This window comes from Dendrobium catenatum, unplaced genomic scaffold (genome assembly GCF_001605985.2).
Source record: "Dendrobium catenatum unplaced genomic scaffold, ASM160598v2 fragScaff_scaffold_743, whole genome shotgun sequence".
NCBI lineage: Eukaryota > Viridiplantae > Streptophyta > Magnoliopsida > Asparagales > Orchidaceae > Dendrobium > Dendrobium catenatum.
The window spans coordinates 2,597,866-2,620,478 of record NW_021319205.1 but is presented as its reverse complement, the minus strand read 5'-3'; the positions used below and the strand labels follow the sequence as shown (position 1 = coordinate 2,620,478).

At 34.2% G+C, this 22,613-nt stretch overlaps 3 protein-coding genes across 4 annotated transcripts; 1 reads left to right on the top strand and 2 right to left on the bottom strand.

Annotated features, from left to right (window-relative positions):
- Positions 1-5,463: 5,463 nt before the first annotated feature.
- On the bottom strand, positions 5,464-13,249 carry LOC110110871 (serine/threonine protein phosphatase 2A 57 kDa regulatory subunit B' kappa isoform). Of its 2 annotated transcripts, none has more exons than XM_020842516.2 (4): positions 13,006-13,249; positions 12,835-12,917; positions 7,903-9,227; positions 5,464-6,064 (listed from the first exon to the last, which is right to left on the bottom strand). In XM_020842516.2, exons 3-4 carry the CDS (start codon positions 9,061-9,063, stop codon positions 5,714-5,716), a joined length of 1,512 nt encoding a protein of 503 aa, XP_020698175.1. In that variant the 5' UTR covers positions 9,064-9,227; positions 12,835-12,917; positions 13,006-13,249; the 3' UTR covers positions 5,464-5,713. The 2 variants fall into 2 exon arrangements, with proteins under 2 accessions (XP_020698175.1, XP_020698176.1); XM_020842517.2 differs by having other exon boundaries at positions 7,903-9,097.
- Positions 9,600-11,947, bottom strand: LOC110110877 (putative pentatricopeptide repeat-containing protein At3g25970). The gene has a single exon (XM_028696479.1). The coding sequence runs from the start codon at positions 11,945-11,947 to the stop codon at positions 9,803-9,805; it is 2,145 nt and encodes a 714-aa protein (XP_028552312.1). The 3' UTR covers positions 9,600-9,802.
- A 2,787-nt stretch (positions 13,250-16,036) lies between the features above and the next one.
- LOC110110876 (putative pentatricopeptide repeat-containing protein At3g25970) lies at positions 16,037-19,196 on the top strand. Its single transcript, XM_028696478.1, has 3 exons — positions 16,037-16,583; positions 16,660-18,272; positions 19,142-19,196. Exons 1-3 carry the CDS (start codon positions 16,047-16,049, stop codon positions 19,194-19,196), a joined length of 2,205 nt encoding a protein of 734 aa, XP_028552311.1. The 5' UTR covers positions 16,037-16,046.
- Positions 19,197-22,613: the final 3,417 nt, after the last annotated feature.

Below are 22,613 nucleotides of genomic sequence, written 5' to 3'. Positions count from 1 at the left end.
TCTTGGAAAGAAGTCTACCCTAGGGTTGGCTAAGGTCAAACCTGTCTAATGGAATTTAAATTAAATTCAACATAAACATTTATTGATGATCAATGGCTTCTTATAGTTTTCTTTGAGTTAAATAAAATTCTATAGTCACTTTAATGTCAAGTCTTATTCAACTTAGGATAAAAATCAAGTTGTGAAAATTGGATCGGATATAGAACTAGAAAAAAGAGAGGTTAAGAATTCAATGGTTTAATCGGAGTCGAATTGGGGTTGAACCGGATGCATAATAAATATGAAAATTATTTAAATATAATTTAAATGATAGAATGATCGTATAATAATATAACTTTTTTGATTAAAAAATAAACTAAATTTACACATTAATAAAATCTTATATAATTTTAAATTTAAATGTATTCAATCTTTAAATTTAATAAAAATTTAGCTTACATATAAATTTCTCTAGTTAATATAAATAATTAATAATTTATGTTACATGTTTAGATATAATTAATTTACATATATAAATTATATATTGAAATCAAATTATAAATTTATATTTATAAATTATTAAAGTTGATCATTTATTATTAACAATTAATTAATTAATTAATTTTTATAGTGTGTATATAAATAATAAATGAAGTATAAAAATAAATGTTATTTACATCATAAACAGATTATTTAAAAAAAATTGTTTTAAAATATATAATATATGCTATAAACTTAAGAAGTAAGAACTTCAACTTATTTAGTCTCATATTGTGCAACCTCTTAAGTAAAACAATCTAAACTCTTAAATATTGAGACGTCTTAAATATTAAGTCGTCATGAAGAAATTTTTAGGATGGGTGACCTTCTGAAAAGTTACACCAACAGGACAAAACCGTGAGGCTCTTAGGTTAAAGCGGACAATATCTTGATAGTTAAGTATTTGAACTGTTATAAATGATATTAGAACAATACACTAACCAGAAGATGGGAACTAAGTGTCATATAAGACAAAGTGTTGCACCATAAAAGTCACCTCTTGAATCATATATGGGACAAAGTGTTACATGGTGGGAGTCACCACTTGAACTTATAGTAGCCACCTCTATAATATTATATGTCTGGTGGATGATTCTGAGATAAGAATATTGATGAGGATTTCAATTACTTATGTGTGAGAGTTTATGAAACCTCTTAAGTAAAAGAAGCTAAACCCTTAAACATTGAGGTATTATTTGGTGTAATTGTTGGAATTTTATTAAGAAACTCCGCTGTTAATCGTGCTCTCCTAAAGAAATCTTGGAATGAGTGACCTCCTTTGATGTTACACCAATATGACAAAGCTGTGAGATCCGTAGGCCAAAGTGGATAATATCTCGATAGTAAAAAAGTTTGGGCTATTATACATATCATTTGGGAACTTCCTCTTGGTAATGTTTATATTACTTTTTAAGTTAGGATGAGGTAAGAACTCACAGGAAGTGATGGAGCCATGTGAAATTCTTAGTTGGAATTTCTTTATTAAAAAAATAAGCCTTTTAAATATAAATTAATTTGTCAAATTATAAATATTATTTAACATTTTATTCTTAATATATTAAATTAATTTGTTTAATTATTTAAATAATTCAGAAATAGAACTGATCAATTTAATGGAAATGGGACTAGTCCGGTGGTTCTAGCTAGTTCAGCCTGGTTTGATGCATAAATGTTTTTTTAGGAAGAACCAGGCCGGTCTTAAGACTGGTCCACGATTGAACCGGTCAGATCGGCCAATCGAATCTGATTTTTAAAACCCTGATAAAAACTGAAGGTTTCTAGCTAGGTTAAAGTAAGTGAGAATCTATATCATGGTCTAAGAGGCTTGGGATGAAATTGGTTGATAAAGAGAAGTGGTTGAGACATTTATAGACTATGCTAGAGATCCACGTAAGGAAATTGTTCAACTTATGATTAATGAGAATGGGAATAGCAAGCACAAACTCAATTTAAATAATAAGTTAAACTAGCACTACATTTGCAAGTGATTTTAGAGAAATCTCTTTTGTATCAAATACCTCTTACTTTCTTAGGATCCGATAATGGGAAAAATTCTTATTCCTAATTACTATTATATAACTATTTTCCTATTTATTTTGTCATATTTTATTCATATAGAATGATGTCAAGGAAGTGCTTGGAGTGTCATAGAAAAAAAAGGAGTTAATAGTGTGTGTATTTAAGTCATTGATGATATGTATATAAGAGCTCCTACTTGTGTTCAAACACAGGGTAGTTTGATCAATTATTTTTCTTTTTAAGTTGGATTCATCAAAGATCAATTTTAAGATCATATCTTTTTTCATTTTAATCATGGATGTTCTTACTAGACATTTGCAAAAGGAAGTACCTTGGTGTATGCATTTTATTGATGATATTCTTCTTATTGATAATACTAGAGAGAGAGTTGATAAAAAAACTTAAATTATAGAGATCAATTTTAGAGTCTAATTTTTTTTTTTTTTTTTTTTTTTGAGTAGATTTGAAACCAAATACTTGGAATATAATTTTAGTAGTAATATATCTAGTGGAGACCTAGTAGAGTGGTTTTGATTGCACGTTTTGGACATCCTGTATTTATTGTTCAAGCGATGATGAAATAGGATGTATTATTGAAGTGGAGGAATGCATCAAGCCTATTGTGTGATAGAAAGTACCCCTTAAATATAAGGAAACTTTTTATAAGATGTTGGTGAGACATGCAATGATTATTAAAGTATTTAAAATGACTTGATTTTATTAAATTTAAATGAAAATTTCACTCTTAATAGGATACAATGGAGAAAAAAGATTCATGTAACCAACCCCACTTAATGGGATAAATGCTTATAGCTTTTATTGTTGCAGAGACAATAAAGTGCCACCAACACTCCTCTGATAAGTGCTTCTATGAAACGTACATGTTGGCGACAACATCATGATCTCAATGATACCAATAATATAGAGGTCTACATGACAAAATAAAAGAGAATTTCATAGTGGGTTTGGTGCCTCATGGTAGGTGAAATTTCAAATGGGCATAGGAAGTAGAAGTAAGCTTATGGAGAAGTTGAAGCATCATAAATCACAAAGATAATGCACAATTGCCATCTCTTTTCATATTTTCCTCTAATCCATATTTTATCTCCACTCTTAATGTTAGCTATATTATAAGGATGTCAATAAATGACCCGACCAGAGAACTCAACTAAAATCTAACACGAAAAATTTGAGTCCGAGTTAACTAATTTAATAAATGGATCAGATTTGGATCATGTAATCCAACAAATTAATTTAACAGATATGGTTCAATTTGACACATTAACCCGATTTTGAATCAAAAAAATAAATTTAAATTTTTGTAATTTACTCATACAATCTTCTCATTTTTATCAATTAACCTAAAATCTATAATTAATAAATTAAAAACATTTTTTATTTAAAACATTATCGAGTTGGGTTCGAGTTGCTGGCAGGTCAAGTTCAGATCCACCTTTTTAACCAATTTATTAAACAGGTCAAATTTGAGTTAACTGGATTTGAGTCAAGTCAATTTTGGGCCGAACCCAAATCTAATCCGTCGACCCGTTTTTTATACCCCCATCAATCATCATAGATCGAATAATTTTTCAAAAGCTTAAGAACTAATTATTAGAGAAATAATTCCTTCCAGAAATTTCTGAAACAAATTCTCTGTGTGGGATTTCTTCCCTCAAAACTGAAGAACAAATCCTTGCATAAGCAGTAAACTCAATGCTTCACTTTCTGCAAATAGGTCTTGAAAGAAGCATATTTTTAAAAGAGGATATTAGAAACCACAAAGAAAAGGAAATATGGTGGAAGCAATCATTCCAAGAAGCAAATGCATGTGCCTCCAACATTAGGTACAACCTAAAGATGTATGGGTACAACCTCACAAATCATGAAAAAGTTAATGGAATATTTCTTTACAAAAGAACAAATCAAAAGCTTTTGATTGTATAAATTTCACTATTTATTGATTTAATTTTTGTACGAAGAAAGTTGTTTTAAGAAGCAGTAAAAAAAATCGACATAAAAAATTTTGTACTAAAACACTGATTCAAAAGGCTATAAGAAGTCATCCCAAACAAAGCCTAAATTAATCACTCGACCATACAAAATTGATCATAAATGATCCCTCAGATAGGCAATCGCAAAAATGAGAACCAAGATTGATCCCAATTTAATTCCTAAATGACTATTTGGATCAATTTTATATAGTTGAGACAAATTGGATGATTGTTATGCTCTGGCACTATATGGTCACATATGAATAATTGATAAGATTATATTATTTTCCCTATGTGCGCAATAAAATCACAAGCATCTAACTTTGAATATGTACCACCCAAAAAAAGTGATTTTTATATGAGACAGATCGCCAAGTTCCCTACTACCAAGTATTAATTTAGTTCTTAAATTTGCTTTGAGATAACGGCAATATAGAAGTTGATTGAGTATCCATATATTGCATTCATTTCAAAACATATCAAAAAAATTCAAAACTTATGATCATATCTCAATCAGGATATTCTGACCAATATTAATAGTCAGAACATCAATCAAAATTTAGAAAAATTCTTATTTTTCTTTGGGAGAATAACATACTTAACACTTAAACTTACATTTTTATAAACTTAGGCTCTGTTTAAGACGGCTTTCTTACTGCTTCTTAAAGTAGCTTTTTAGTATAAAAATTAAAATTTTTGTACTAAAAAATTGCTTTAAGAAGCAGCAAAAAAGTCGTCTCAAACGAAACCTTAGACTTTATAGGACAACTTTAAATAACTTTTGTTTCCCTGCTTTCAAGAGATATTTATAATAAAAAGTAGCTTTACAAAACAATAAAAAAAAAGTCTTCGACAAAGCCTTAATATCCATGCCATTTTTTGAACTAGCAAGTTCATGTATTTTTATGTGCTACAATCAAATCATTGAATTTTTTACATAAGCGAAAAAAAAAAATATGAGCTGAGATTATGTTGAGAATTTCTATATTTGAGCGAAAATTTAAAAATTGAAGATTCAATGATGTTTATTTGAATGTTATGAATATAATTTAGGTGCAACCAGTGCACTGAATCCCATCAGAACTCCACAGCTAAACGTGTTTGGGTGATATTAGTACTAAAATGGGTGACCTCCTGGGAGGTCACCGTGTTGCACCCTTTGCCAAACCACATTGTAGGATAAAGACTTCATGTTGTTGTTGTACTATCAAGGTAATTGATATCATCTAATTCAAATATTTTTCTCACATAAACACTAGAGAAATAAATTAAACAGTCAACCTAGAAATGACTAGGTACTTGACAAACAAACTATTAGACTAAACAAGGGAACATGTTCATTGGCATTGAAAAGACTTAACTTAGACAGCTAAGTTAAAACAATACCACAGCACTTGCCAAAACCAAACAAGCCAGAGTGCTTTTACACCTTTCCTTTTTCACCTTAGCAGAAGATATTTTTAAAACTTGATATCAATATCTTAACATCATCTTAATAGAAATGATGGGAACTCCCTATAGAATAAACTTGTCATTCCATATTTCAATAACAGAAAGAAAGCATAATACTACAAGGAGAGGATCAAAAAAAGAGAGGAGATTAAAATATATATTTATGTATTGGATGCTTAAGAATAGCATTGAAGCGATCCTTACAGAAGCTGGATAAGAATGGCTAATACATTTCAAGGAGCTAAGGCAGGAGTTACCAGAACGGCAGTTTTCCCAGCCACCGGCCGGAAGGTGGAAGCAGCCTTCTCCAGTTGTTCCCATTTCATCCTCTTCCTTTCCTCTGTTGCTGGCAGCTTCCTTTCCTCTTCTTCAAGCTTCCTCTGACAAGCTAAAACTAGCTCCTCATCCATTTCTGAGAACATCTTCTTGGCATTCAGTGTCAAGTTCAAGACTGCCTGGCTCCAGTGGCTGCTAGCATTCCTCTCCAGGGCTGGAATGATGAGAGGCACAATTACCTGGCGGTTCTGAGCTACCATGCCCATGATATGGTCGTTATTCCATAACAACAGTACTCTCTCTGCAACCTGAAATGTTGGTAGAATAGTATGAAATCAGGGAAACAAAACTGGGAGGTACGTTAATGCGAGGCTGCTTTCAGTTGGGGAAGCCAAGAGGGCTTGGGGTGCCAAGGCCACCTATATTTTAGCACAAAAAAAATTCCCTACTCTGTGAAAAAACAGGAGTTTCTGAATAAACTGATTGACTTTATCAAAGTAGTATCTTCATCAACATTTAGAATTAGGAAGATCAGGGAGATAGCGAACTGATTTCATAGCAATTAAAGGCACGCTTAGCTTACAAACCAACATGCAAACATCTAAAATCAGTACTATATTTCAATTTTTAGAAATTACTAACTTCGGAGATGAATACAGTTTTTTATTCATGATACCAACCTAAAAACAATTTCTATTAAACTAAAAAAAGCAACAAGACAAAGAAGCTCAGACTAATCTTACAACTTTTTCTGCACCTCATGTGCCTGAGGCACTTTTGCTTATATGATCTCAAATTGGATATCTGAAACTAAGGCTTCTTTTGGAACGACTTTCTTACTGTCAGCTTTTTAGTACAGAAATTCTAATTTTTGTTCAAAAAAGTTGCTTTAAGAGCAATAAAAAATCCGTTCCAAACGAAGCCTAAGTCATCCATTAAACACATATTAGTTCAGGATGTTTGTACCAACAACCGAGCTTCAATATTTTTAAATTTTCCAGTTAAACAGTAAAAGTTCTCTTTCCATAATAATATTTGCAATCCAGTTGATGGACACTCACTCTTCTTAAATTGTTTGAGAGCTATATCTATAGTATCAACGATTGGACTTGCAAATCTCAAACTAGCAAGAATGATCATGAAAAGAAAATAATGTTAGGTCAGTCAAGAGGTCAAGAGGCAAACTCTGGTAATTTCACATTAAGGGACAGGAATGGAAAGATTGCAATGAGTAGAAGACAGTATAAAACAGCAAATACCCCACATCATAGCTTCCAAGAATTAACCAACTGAAAAACAATAATCTTTGCGTTAAAGAATGGTTACAACTAAGTTTAAAAGCACAAATTTACATGAAAAAACTACAGAAAATAGATGGCTGGCAGTCAGTAGTTAAGTTACAGATCTCATAATTTTAGCGAACATCAGAAAACTCAACTGACATCAAGATGGATATAGATTAATTGATGTTATCATATATAACAAAAAAAAAATACAAATAAACAAATTAAGGATTTACATTTCTATAATATCATCCTTCAATATATTAACATGGAAGCTAACTCTTTTGTGCAGATTTAAGCATGCAACTTCTTAATGAGCAGGGCTCAAACTTAAAAAAAACGCTCAAAGGGTTTAGTAATATCAAGGAGGTAGGACATAAAATGCCAATTGCCAATAACACATTAGGTATCAAACACCATGGGAATTGGATTTTAGTGATACTGTGTCTTCAACCATCTCTGAACAACAAAGTGCTCTTCAGAGGAAGAAATATGGTATAAATTGGTGGTAGAAATAAAATAATTGCAGCTTCATGTTAGAAAGTTGAGATTGCTAGCAGTGAATATTAATTTCCATTCAAAAGAAAAATTAAAATTTAAAAATGATAAAAAAAAAATAATAGTAAATCTGACAAAAAGATATGTACAAATTGTAGAGGATGAATTTTGAAGAAACTCACATTCTAAATTTAGCATATAATTAGGAAGGAAATATTGATCAGCATAAAAACTTCTCCAACTCATATTTTCCACATTGATGGAAAGGATACATCACAGATACTCTCACAAGTAAAATTAAATTGGTAGCAATAAGGCAGATTGATATTGCAACAATTACTCTACATTATATCTATAAGGTTTACCTGAAAGTGGGGACTGTTAAGGCAGCAAGCAATCCTCCGAAACAAAGGTACCATACACTTTTGCAACTCAATTGCATTCGTCGATTCCAAAATCTCCTCTAACTCACTTAAGAACATAACCTCCTTCTGACTATTTGTCAAGGGCCAGTACTTCAACAACCCCATTATAACTGTACTTGCTAGCCTTGGCTCTTTCTCTATAAATTGTGTCACACAGTAAGTCAGCTGTTGCATGTAAATTCCTACAGCCTTAGTTTTATGAAGAGGAAGCAGTGCCCTGCAAAGAAAGATCTTGTGTTCCTCTTTCAAAGGTAAAGCAAAACCACTAATCACACTTCCAAGAACCTCCAACAACTCTGCAATCCCATTATGCCGCTCCGTTTCAAAGATAAAACGGAAAAATATATTGCTAACAGCTTTGCGAATGAAAGGCCTGTGAACCATGAACTTTCCATAAACTCTGTGTAAGATTGTTTTCAAACACTCTCTTTCCCTTGGATCCTCAGAGTCAAACAGATCTAACAATCTCAATATGAAGTAATGATCAACATACTTCTTTGCCGCCTTGGCATCGAGGGATGGGGAAGCAATAAATTGAAGCAATAATTCATAGACAAGTTGCAAATGCGACCATGCAGGATCAAACATTGGTTCTTCTTCCTCATACTCACCACCCCCTCTGCTGGATCGATAATTTGGTGGGAAAACCCTAAATAGGTTAGAGGCAAACATCTTGTAGCTTTCTTCAATCATGGCCTCAGTGAACCGAGGACGAGAATGGACATAGTCCACAAGATCTACCAAAGTCTGACGCTTTATGTCTTTCTCAGCTGAGTTCTTGTCTGGATCAGAGAAATCAAAGACTACAGAGCAAATATTCAACTTGCTAATGAAAAGGTTAGATTTTTCTGCATTGGAGACATCTCTAAAGGAGAGAAGCGGTTCAATTCCAGCCACTACACTGGAGGGGAACACAGAAGAGGTCATCCGTTTCACAGCAGCAGCAGATTTGCTGGATGCTGGATTGCCAATGCTAGAACTTTGTATTGGGTTACCAAAATTTGCACCACCACCATTGGAATTGCTGGACGAGAATGAATCTGAAGTGGCCTCAGATTTCGAGGACTTGCGTTGTAATTTGCTAACGAACTGCTTCCACATGATGCCAAAATTGCAGGGAAATTTCGAAGAAGCCCTAGTTGGAGATCATGGTATGGAAAAGGTAATAAATTGGAACTCCAGCGAAGGCTCAAGAAAGAAGTATGAACCAGCAAGCAATGGATTTAATCAGGCAAGATAACATATATCCACAGGGGCGGAACCAGCTTCAATTTTGAGGGGGGCAAATACAGCATGCAAATAATTAAATATTAAAAAAATAATATTATATATCTATATATTACGAAAAAAAATTTTAAAAGAATTTAAGCAAGAAAAAAAAAAGAAAAAAAGTGTAATTAAACTGTCATGAAAAGCATGAAAAAAAAAATTAGAACTAAATGTAAATAAATATATAGATATTTTAGTGCAAGTTAGGACAAAATAAATTTTTAAGGGGGGCAAAAGTAACTTTTTAGGAGGAGCAAAAAAAAATTTTTACTCTCCAATTTAAAAAAAAAAAAATTGAGGGGGGGGCAAGGCCCTAAGGAACCTATTTTATTGCATCACATTCTCAAACCCTAAGAATTTTAGTTGACAGCAAAAATAATTGTTGATATCAAGCAACTTGTAATTTCCACTTATTGGCAACGCCCAAGCCCTTGAAAGGACCTTTATATACTATTCATGTGCAGGCTTTTGGAAAAAAATAAAAGCTAAACAAGAATGTCTGCTCAGCTTCACTGCAATAATGTTCCAAGAGAAAACTTGGCTAAAAAAGACTATCCATTATCCAATCATATCAGCCAAATAGTATCTCATGCCTTCCCACCTCAATGCATTCATAATGCACAATTTCTACCTCTTCCATCAATGTTGCTAAACTATCATATATCTCCCCAGATTGAGGGTGAGATCTATCTTCAGCATTAAATGAATGCAGCTTCTTATTAACCTCAATCCAACTCCAACCAGGCACTTTAGTCACTCCTCTATCTCTCATTGCCCTTTGTATCATAGCCCTTCCATCCCAATACCCAAAACCAGCATACATATTGGAGAGAATAACATAAGTAGAATGAACCGTTGGCTCCGATTCTAGCAAACTCTTAGCAATATGGCTAGCCAAATCCATATTTCCATGTATTCTACATGCACCCAAGAGAGTCATCCAAACCATGGAATCTGGTTCAAAGGGCATTGATTCAATAAGATCTTTAGCTTCTGTAAGATTTCCAGCTCTACCAAATAGATCAACTCCACATGCATAGTGCTCCATTCGCAATGGAATCCCATAGGTTGGCTGAATAGATTTTAAAATTTTGGAGCCTTCTTTGACTAAACCACTATGACTGCATGCAGAGAGAAGGCCTACAAATGTTATGTGATCTGCTTTTACACCAAGTTCTTGCATTTTATGGAAGAGATCTAGAGCAATCTCACCTAGTCCATGTTGCGCGTACCCAAAAATTATTGAATTCCAAATCACTGAGCTATCTTTACAACTCTCATCAAAAGACTTTTTGGCATCAACAATGATCCCACATTTAGAATACAAGTATATCAATGAACTAGATACAAAGTCATTTGAACCGAAACCTGATTTCAGGACTAGACCATGAACTTGCTGACCGAACTGAAGGACTGCCAAATCTGAGCAAGAACGAAGAGTAGCGGAGAATGCATAGTGATCAATCCTAACACTTACAGCTTGCATGTGGCAAAAGAACTTCAATGCATCCTCACTGAACCCATTTTGTGAGAATCCAGTTAATATAGAATTCCATGAAACAGCATCTCTGAACTCAATTGAATTGAAGCACTTCACTGCATCCTCCACATTACAAATGTCATTGGACCTGATGTACATACCTATGAGAGCATTAGAAATTGAGGGTGCCCCTTCCATACCACTTTTAACAACTAATGCATGTAATATCCTTCCTTGGCTGATCTGTCCACACTCAAAGCAAGCACTTATCACACTAGTAAAAGTATAGATATCAAAGGCAATCCCAATATCTTGCATTCTCATAAACAGCTTAACTGCATCTCCCATGAAGCCATGGTCAGCATAAGCCGCAAGCATAGAATTCCAAGTTACCAAGTCTCTAATGCCCACCATGTCCTCAAATACCTTCTTTGAGTCTATAATAGACTGACATTCAGAGTAAGCTGTGATAGCTGCATTGTACACAATGGCATCAACCACCCAACCAAACTTAATTATCTTAGCATGCACTTGAACCATCACCTTGTAACATGAACGATCATTAAGCAAAGGTAACAAGCTAGCAAATGAAGATTCATCAGGTTTCAAACCTTCCCTCTCCATCTGACAAAAGAGCAAATAAGCAGTACTGGCATCACCTTCTTTAGCATAGCCTGATATAATGGTATTCCATGAGACAGTATTAGGCTCGGCTATCGACTTGAATGCCAAATGAGCATCACTTAAGCTACCACACTTAGCATACATGTCTACCAGTGCACTTCCTGAGAATACATTTCGATCAAGGCCTGTTTTCACGACAAAAGAATGCAGCTGGTTCCCTATAACCAATTGAAAGGAGCAAGAAACTGACTTGAGAACACTTCCAAGAGTGTACTGATTGCAGAATAACCTCTTATGAAGCATCTTTCCAAAGAGAAGGCAGGCATGCTCATAGCTTCCCCTAAGCACATAACCTGCAATGAGAGAGTTCCAAGATACAATATCTCTTTGAGGAATTTCGTCAAACAGTTTTTGTGCGTCATCAAGTTCACTCCACCTGCAATAATCAGCTAAAACGTTGTTCCAAGTATATGTATCTGTGAACTTCCGAGATTTTATCAAAAAGCCATGCGTTCTGAAGGCGGAGACCAAATTAGGAGTATTTCTGCCCCTCGAGGAAGAATAATATCTGGTTTGGGAAGGATTGGATAGCAACAAGTGTTTCAATGGCATTATTTGGTAGAGACATCTACGAGCTAAGTGATTTAATAAATAGAAAGTAAGGTAGAGATAGAAAGCACTGTTTCTTCAAGGTTCTCTTCTGCGATATCTCCATGGGTCTCATTTCAACAATCTAAAATTACAGGAAAACAACAGTAAAATCGATTGAAGATCAAAGCAAACAAGAAAAAGGAATCGAGCGTTATCCTTACAAGAGATGATGGAAGGAAAACGAAGGGGGGATATTAAAATGTGTTTATTTGAAGAAATTATTACTTGCGAAGTCCAGACAAGTTTTTACATACTGTATTGAAGTTTATGTATCACGATTTTATTAGAGTCCGGACTCCGCAAATAGTAATTTCTCATTTATTTGACAAAAGATGGGAATGTAACTCTCAACGAAATCAAGCATCTAAACAACTTGAACTTTGATCGAAATCTGACCTCACCCTTCAAGAGTTCCTTTGGACAGTGGTCTAAGCAAGAAATTATTACATGCAGAGTCCGGACAGTCTATCTCTTGTACAATGTATACAATTTGTACATAGTCTGTATATAAATTATACACAGGTTGTGTACATGTTGACGTGACCTATTCTGATTGGAGTCCAAATGTAAGCTACGTCTAGACTCCACACATAATAATTTCTTTATCTAAGCCAACCAAGGAGCTCGCTCTAAACAATACAAATCAATAGGAACTTATGACCAAAAACAGTCTCTTTCACAGAAAATCTCAAATTCCACCACGTAAGAATAGAGAAACAGATCAACCACATCAAGAGAGGAAAATGCCTAGATCTTTTACGTAAATGCAATGAGAAAAGCTCAAAGAACAGAGCGAAAAATGACAAATTTAACCGTTTAAAGAAACTATAATTGGATAACGTATGAACCTGCGAGGAGTAAATTGGAGAATGGCGAAAGACAATTCCCTGGTTTCGAAGACAAAAGTACTATGCGAATAGCTGTGATCTACCTGCATTCAAGTACAGATTCATGAGAAATGGCTTGAAATGGTAAGAAACCTGATCTCCGCGAGAAAATCTTAACTGATGAGAACCCACCACTGAACCCTAGAAATTTATCGGTAGAGACGACCTGACGCCCCAAGGTCCAAGCTTTGGAATATGGTTAGCGAGATCTCGATTCGGGGAGCAGGCAGGCAAGCTCAAGATGGAGCTCCGAGGAGGTCGGAGCCATTGGAGCTGCCGCAGAGCTTAGCAAGCGCCATTGTCGGATTATCTCGAGGCTTCCTCCAAAGAAGGCAGCTTTGCAGTGGATTGAACGGAGAAAATGTAAATATTTGAAGTAACCTGCCTGCCTTTGTAAAAAAAAAGTGATTTTTCAGAGAAATACATAATTAATTTAAATTAAAAAAAAGATTTTTTTTTTTTTATTAGATAAAACTCGTCAGCCATCAGCCATCTCCTCCTACCCAGGTGGACCATGAAGCGGACGATAAGAGGACATGGCTAGCCGGCCACCTTTTTGTCCACATTTTTTAATTTTTTTATTCATTCGGTTAATATTTAATTTTTAAAAAAATTAAATGTTTTACCGTTTGAAAATAATCATATTATAGTGAAATATTTGTTTTTTGGTTGAGATTTCTTTTTTATTGTGATTGTTGCAAAACAAAACCCTTCATTTTTTTTAACTGTTTGGTAAGCATATAAATACCCCTTTAATTTTTATATAATGAAAATTAAAATTTTAAAGCAAACTCTCAATTTCTCATAATATTTTTTTAGTTGTTGCGTCCTGGAGTATTCGAGGCGGTAGATATATATAGTTTAACGTCTTAACATTGTATGAAGATCCAGCACACAATCAGAGAAGAGAGAGAGTGTAACATTCATAAGAGGCACCAGAGTTTTTACGTGAAAACCCCTGAAAAGGGGGAAAAATCACGAGGCTTGGCCTAGTTTGAATGAATCCACTAGTATTTGCAGTTGATTACAAATGAGGCCCTTGTGTATAGGTGGTCGTTTTGTCTCGACGTATGCGATGAAACGAGTTCTCGGAGTTTTAGGGTTTAGGAGTTATACCTTAGCTTTCGTCGGCGTCGGATTGAGAGAGAAAGAGGGGCATTTATTATTATTATTATTATTATTATTATTATTAACTAACTTAGAGTTAATTATAATTTAATTTTAATTAATTAAAATTAATATACAATTAATTCATTAATAATTAATATTATCTAAACATGATTAACCTTAATTAATCATGATTAAATATTAATTATGATTAATATAATTAACTATAATTAATTTAACTAATTGCCTTTAATTTATAATTAAAACTAATTAATAATATTATTTTTATTATTAAATAAAATAAAATCCCTCTCCTCTCCTCATCTCTTCTCGGCAAATTTATAAGATTTGGTCGAGAAGCGCGCCTGAGGGAGAGAGTTACCTTCACGGCAAGAACTCCCGTTGTTGCTTCGATTAAAATGTCGTGACTTTCGGTCCGAATGGAAGGGAGAGTCGCAGAAGGTGCGGAGTCGGGCGGCTAAGGAGGAGTCAGAGAAGCGTCGCAAGGGAGAAAGTTACCCTTAGCATCCAGCGAACTCCTGCTCGATGCTTCCGATCGGAAGTGTCGTAACTTCCGAACTGGTAGGAAGGGAAAGTCGTTGAGCGAACAAAGTCGAACGGCGACAAGAGACCGAAGCAGCGCGCGAGAGGGAGAAGAGGAAGTCCGGTTCGACACGAACGCCGAGAAAAGAGAGTGAAGGAGAGCATTTTATTAATATTAATTATTAACTAGAGTTAATTATAATTAAACTCAACAAATTAATTATAATTAATACAACCGTATTAGAAGCTCAAAAAAAAAATAACATCACTAAAAGCTTAATAATCAAAATAGGATAACACATATGTTATTTATATTTATAAAATTAATATATAATTACCTCCATTTATTAATAACATCACTGAAAGCTCAAAAATAAAAATAAATTTTAACCAATTTTTTTCTTTTTAATAATTAAGTGATGTCACTTAACGATGCAATAGTTGTTCCTTCACTAGCGCTAGAGCTGGGATGAAAGATTTGTCTATGCATGAATGAGATAGTACTGAGTATGCATTGGGTGAGTGAGATAGAGGGTGAGTTTCAAGATAAATAGTGTGTCTGCGAGCTGACATGGAGTTCGACGAACTTTGCAGTGTGAGACTGATTTGGAGTTGCGAAAACCTGTGTTGAGTCTTGGATCACCACGAGAGAACATGCAAGTGAATTGAGGTAACTGAGGGAAGATATTATGGTAGGCATTGCTAGGGCTAATAGGAAGCCCTAGATGAGAGCTTTCCTTTAATTGAGCTTGAATAAAGGGATGATAGCTTTGACGAGAGAGCTAATGAGTAAGATAGCTATCACTGATCATATGTCTGCCCAAAAAACTATCTTTGATTTGTATTGTTTAGAGCGAGCTCCTTGGTTGGCTTAGACAAAGAAATTATTATGTGTGGAGTCTTGGCGTAGCTTACATTTGGACTCCAATCAGAATAGGTCACGTTAACATGTACACAACCTGTGTATAATTTATACACAGACTATGTACAAATTGTATACATTGTACAAGAGATAGACGTTGTCCAGACTCTGCATGTAATAACTTCTTGCTTAGACCATTGTCCAAAGGAACTCTTGAAAGGTGAGGTCAGATTTCGATCAAAGTTCAAGTTGTTTAGATGCTTGATTTCGTTGAGAGTTACATTCCCATCTTTTGTCAAATAAATGAGAAATTACTATTTGTGGAGTTCGGACTCTAATAAAATCGTGATACATAAACATGAATACAGTATGTAAAAACTTGTCTGGACTTCGCAAATAATAATTTCTTCAAATAAACACATTTTAATATCCCCCCCTTTGTTTTCCTTCCATTACCTCTTGTAAGGATAACGCTAGATTCCTTTTTCTTGTTTGCTTTGATCTTCAATCGATTTTACTGTTGTTTTCCTGTAATTTTATATTGTTGAAATGAGACCCATGGAGATATCGCAGAAGAGAACCTTGAAGAAACAGTGCTTTCTATCTCTACCTTACTTTCTATTTTTTAAATCACTTAACTCGTTGATGTCTCTAACAAATAATGCCATTGAAACACTTGTTGCTATCCAATCCTTCCCAAACCAGATATTATTCTTCCTCGAGGGGCAGAAATACTCCTAATTTGGTCTCCGCCTTCAGAACACATGGCTTTTTGATAAAGTCTGGGAAGTTCACAGATTCATATACTTGGAACAACATTTTAGCTGATTATTGCAGGTGGAGTGAACTTGATGATGCACAAAAACTGTTTGACGAAATTCCTCAAAGAGATACTGTATCTTGGAACTCTCTCATTGTATGTAATGTGCTTAGAGGAAACTATGAGCATGCCTGCATTCTCTTTGGAAAGATGCTTCAGAAGAGGTTATTCTGCAATCAGTACACTCTTAAAAGTGTTCTCAAGTCAGTTTCTTGCACCTTTCAATTGGTTATAGGGAACCAGCTGCATTCTTTTGTCGTGAAAATAGGCCTTGATCGAAATGTATTCTCAGGAACTGCACTAGTAGACATGTATGCTAAGTGTGGTAGCTTAAGTGATGCTCATTTGGCATTCAAGTCGATAGCCGAACCTAATACTGTCTCATGGAATACCATTATATCATGTTATGCTAAAAGAAGGTGATGCCAGTACTGCCTATTTGCTCTTTTGTCAGATGGAGAGGGAAGGTTTGAAACCTGATGAATCTTCATTTGCTAGCTTGTTACCTTTGCTTAATGATCGTTCATGTTGCAAGGTGATGGTTCAAGTGCATGCTACGATAATTAAGTTTGGTTCGGTGGTTGATGCCATTGTGTACAACGCAGCTATCACAGCTTACTCTGAATGTCAGTCTATTATAGACTCTGAGAAGGTATTTGAGGACATGGTGGGCATTAGAGACTTGGTAACTTGGAATTCTATGCTTGTGGCTTATGCTGACCATGGCTTCATGGGAGATGCAGTTAAGCTGTTTATGAGAATGCAAGATATTGGGATTGCCTTTGATATCTATACTTTTACTAGTGTGATAAGTGCTTGCTTTGAGTGTGGACAGATCAGCCAAGGAAAGATATTACATGCATTAGTTGTTAAATGTGGTATGGAAGGGACACCCTCAGTTTCTAATGCTCTCATAGGTATGTACATCAGGCCCAATGACGTTTGTAATGTAGAGGATGCAGTGAAGTGCTTCAATTCAATTGAGTTCAGAGATGCTATTTCATGGAATTCTATATTAACTGGATTCTCACAAAATGGGTTTAGTGAGGATGCATTGAAGTTCTTCTGCCACATGCAAGCTGTAAGTGTTAGGATTGATCACTATGCATTCTCTGCTACTCTTCGTTCTTGCTCAGATTTGGCAGTCCTTCTGTTCGATCAGCAAGTTCATGGTCTAGTCCTGAAATCAGGTTTCAGTTCAAATGACTTTGTATCTAGTTCATTGATATACTTGTATTCTAAATGTGGGATCATTGTTGATGCCAAAAAGTCTTTTGATGAGAGTTGTAAAGATAGCTCAATGACTTGGAATTCAATAATTTTTGGGTACGCACAACATGGACTAGGTGAGATTGCTCTGGATCTCTTCCATAAAATGCAACAACTTGGTGTAAAAGCAGATCATATAACATTTGTAGGCCTTCTCTCTACATGCAGTCACAGTGGTTTAGTCAAAGAAGGCTCCAAAATTTTAAAATCTATTCAGCCAACCTATGGGATTCCATTGCGAATAGAGCACTATGCATGTGGAGTTGATCTATTTGGTAGAGCTGGAAATCTTACAGAAGCTAAATATCTTACTGAATCAATGCCCTTTGAACCAAATTCCATGGTTTGGATGACTCTCTTGGGTGCATGTAGAATATATGGAAATATGGATTTGGCTAGCCATATTGCTAAGAGTTTGCTAGAATCGGAGCCAACGGTTCATTCTACTTATGTTATTCTCTCCAATATGTATGCTGGTTTTGGGTATTGGGATGGAAGGGCTATGATACAAAGGGAAATGAGGGATAGAAGAGTGACTAAAGTGCCTGGTTGGAGTTGGATTGAGGTTAATAAGAAGCTGCATTCATTTAATGCTGAAGATATATCTCACCCTCAATCTGGGGAGATATATGATAGTTTAGCAACATTGATGGAAGAGGTAGAAATTGTGCATTATGAATGCATTGAGGTGGGAAGGCATGAGATACTATTTGGCTTATATGATTGGATAATGGATAGTCTTTTTCAGCCAAGTTTTCTCTTGGAACATTATTGCAGTGAAGCTGAGCAGACATTCTTGTTTAGCTTTTATTTTTTTCCAAAAGCCCGCACATAAATAGTATATAAAGGTCCTTTCAAGGGTGTGGGCATTGCCAATAAGTGGAAATTACAAGTTGCTTGATATCAGCAATTATTTTTGCTGTCAACTGAAATTCTTAGGGTTTGAGAAGGTGATGCAATCAAATACCTATTTTTAATTAGTTATTTTGTGCTTTAGGCTCAAGGTGACAGTTGAATATACCACACTGTTTATTCATTCAGAATTAATCGGCATTTTAGGAAGACGTTTATCACTAGTCTCTGTCTCTTCCTTTTTATGAGAACAGATTCTTCCCTAAAAAGCTGGAGTTTAGTTTATAATTGGTTCACATGGTATATTGTCATAAAATATATTCTTTTTCTTAGTGACGAGGATGCTCAGGTGGTTGAGTTCCTTTATTTTAGAGACAAGATACGAAACAAGCATATATACATGAAAAGATTGGAGTAGCTCTAGTGGAAGATCAGATTAGAGAAAATTGCCTTAGATGGTTTGGTCACATAAAACAGAGGCCTTTAGATGACCTGGTTAGGAGAGTAGATATATTAGATTTGATTTATGTTTAGAAATGTAGAGGTAGACTTAAAAAGATTTGGTTAGGAAATATTAGAAATGATATTTCTTTATTAGATTCAAATGGAATTTGATCCTTAATAGGACACAATGGAGAAAAAGGATTTATGTAGCGAACCCCAAGTAGTGGGATCCAGGCTTGATGTTGTTGTTGTTGTATGGACCTTTGTAAGGATTCAACTGTAGTGTATGCCATTTAATTTTGGTTGCATGTGTACCTACATTGGGCAGCCTTTTGTTGCGATCTTTCTGTGATCTTCACTTGTTCTTGCAGCATGGCTTATCTAACAAGGCTGCGATTTGTCATGCGGGTGCCATTTGAAAGCTGATTTATCTCTATTTCTATTGCATATAGGAAATTACATAGACATTGTGATTAAATATATTGGATTTATCATGAACACAACTTGATGATTGGAGCTCCTTGAGTTAAAGTTTAGTTGGATGTTCTATTAATTGTATGTACTCCTGAGTATCAAATCCTCGACCAAATGAGAGATTTGAAGATTTCTGGGAAATATTCTCTCCATGCACAAGTGTGACATCTACTTTTAATAAATTCTTTCCTTTTAATCCTTACTATAAATTTAACTATTAGATTAATCTTGTAATTGATTTTATTCAACTTGAATTTCAACAAGTTTAAGGATTTTAACTTATTATGCGATTTTCTTGACTCTAAAAGTCAATTTTCTTTTTATAGTAGAAGATCATTGTAGTTTCATTTGAATTGATTTCCTTCTTTTTTAATTTTATTGAAAGTACCAAGTAATCTTAAGAAGACTATGATTTCGTTTGAGACTGCTTTCTTATTGCGTTAGCAACTTTTTAGTACAAAATTTTTTATACTAGAAAATTATTTTAGAAAACAGTATGAAAGCTATCCCAAACGAATCCTTTAAAAGTTTGTGAGTTATGAAATAGTGTTCTTGTTGCATATTTTTTTGCATATCATAATAAATTTGCATTAGGAACCCTAGACTTATAAAGAAGATGAGCCACTTACCTATCTAATATCAATTGTTTCAAGAATTGCAATTTTTTAGTGCTTAAAAAGAGATTAATAGTAGAACATCAAGTATAAGTTCTTCTACTAGGAAAATTTTATTTTCTTCAGAAAATATTTACTGTGACAAATCTTGTTTTATGCAGGATAATGAGGAGTTTGTAGCTGATTTAGGAAACTCTACTATGGCATCCATTCTTGACAGAGCCAAATGACTGAAAATAACAGATGCTTGGGCTAATTTGATTACAGGTATGTGCCATTTGATAGTTCACAAGAATTTGCAGTAGTGCTATACTAGTATGCCATTTAGGTTTTGTTTGGAACTACTTTCTTACTTCTTTTTAAAGCAGCTTTCTAATACAAAAAAAAAAAATACTAAAAAGCAGCTTTAAGAAGCAGTAAGAAAGCCATTCCAAATGAAGCTTTAGAATGATTTTGTGCACAAATTTATTAATATCGAAGGGCCTGTGTTAGAAAACAATTATATCAGGAGTGTGCAATTATTCCTACAATTATTCATAAACAAGACAATCTGCATAAACTACAATACATTTCTATATAAATTACAAGATGGTTCTGTAAACATTATAACTTTTTTTACTATTTGACAATTTGATCTATCTTATTGTTACTAAAGAATTGTTCTGTTGTTTATGAATAATTGTCTTGCATAACTTATTAATTTGAGCAAAAAAAAAAAAAATCTAAATGATTCTAGACGATTTATAAGTGGTTGTTTTAATCCCGGATTATCTAATAAGTCTAATTTTGTTCCTTGATTTCTCAATTTCAATCCAAATTAATCTCATGATTGTTTGAATTTGATTCAAGATAATCGAATAGAGAGATTATTTTGGATCATATTTGAGTAGCCAATGAACAAAATTGAACAAATTAAAAGTAGATATTAAACGAGTAAAAGCTCAAAATAGTCCACTGTCTATTTATAAATGTTCAATTCAGTTCTGGCTTTCATAATAACTCAAATGTCAAATTAATCCTAACAGTTAAATGTGAGAGCATTTTGGATATTAGGGTGTATGTAAACTTATATTTTTTTTTTATATATTTTATTATTTATTATATTAATATAAATATAAAGATCATAATAGAAGTTAAACAACTAAATAGCAAGAGTGAATAATTAATAAAAGATAGATCATATAGAATTTGATACCCTTTTTTTATACAAAATTGTTATAATTGATTACAAAAATCCAAATTGTTTTTACAAAAATGATATCATTCATCACAAAACACAAAAAGATGATGTTACAAAAGAAAAAGTTCTCTAATGATTCCATTAAACAACAAGAGTGAACCTGTAAGTATTGCAATATTCTACCTTCGAAATAATGCCGTCCTCGACATTCCAACATATCTGATCACCCATCAACTATATCTGGACAAAGCTGCCTCATCTCAAACACTTTTTCCTATTTAGGTTCTATTTCTAATTTATGATTCCATTAAACTTTCACAATAGAAATCTGTTTTATTTCTTAACTATTTCATGTCATAAGCTAGTATACAATCAAATTCTTCTTTACAGGTCAAATTAAAACATAATTGTACGTCAGTCTCTGATACTCTTTATACTTAATCTGGAAGCCATTTTAATTGAAACAACAAACTTGAATTAAATAGTTAACATTAGACATTGTATGTATAAGCATGTCCTTAAGCATCCTAGGATTATGATGTAGATATGATAGGTTTTTTTTATATATATTCACTTAGCTAAGTGTAGGGGTGTCAATATTTGACATGATCTGAAAATACGACTTGAACTCGATCCGAAAATTATGAGTTAGGATTAACTCGTTTGAGAAATGGGTCGGGTCAACTCGGTAACTTATGTGGGTCGAGTCTGGGTTGAAATACTTAGACCCGTTTGCAAAAACGAGTCAGGTTCAGGTTGGGTCAGTTTTGGGTTCGATCCAAATCCAACCTATAATCCGATTTTGACAGCCCTAGCTAAGTGTTACAATAATGATTTAATGCCCCTCTTGGCTATAATTATGCACATTATGCTAGAGGTATTTTCTTCTTATCTGTGTTGTTTTGTGTATTAGCACAATGTTGTGCTAGGCTGAACAAAATTCATAGGAAATATGTAGGTAATAATTAGGGGTGTCAATATTTGACATGACATGAAAACCCAACTTGAATCCGACACGAAAATTTCAGGTTCAGGTCAACCTGAACATAAAATGGGACGGGTTCGGGTCCTAATTTTTGACGGTTTCAAATTTCAGGTCGGGTTCGGGTTTACCCGAAAACCCGAAAATGACCCTGATTTTGATCCGGAATACTGTAGCAGGGGCTTACTTACGGGATTTGGCCGTAGAAGCACACGAAATGGAGAATTTGAGACCTTCATAGCCAATGAACTCCTGTCATTGCTTCGTATTCAAAATGTTGTAACTTCAGATCCAAATTGAAGGGGACGTCGTGCGAGGAGTGAAGTCAAATATCAAGCGAGTGAACTCCCGTCCCGTCATTACTTTCGATCAAAATGTTGTATCTTCAGATCTGAACTTAAGGGAATGACGTCCAAGGAGCGAAGTCGAATAGCTAGCGAGCGAACTTCTGTTGTTGCTTTCGTTCAAAATGTTGTAACAATGTAACTTCCGATCTGACCGAAAGTGAACGTCGTGAGTTGTCCAAGGTGGCAAGCAGGCAAGGAACGAAGTTGAACAGCATTACAACAACGAAGTTGCCGGTGAGGCGACTC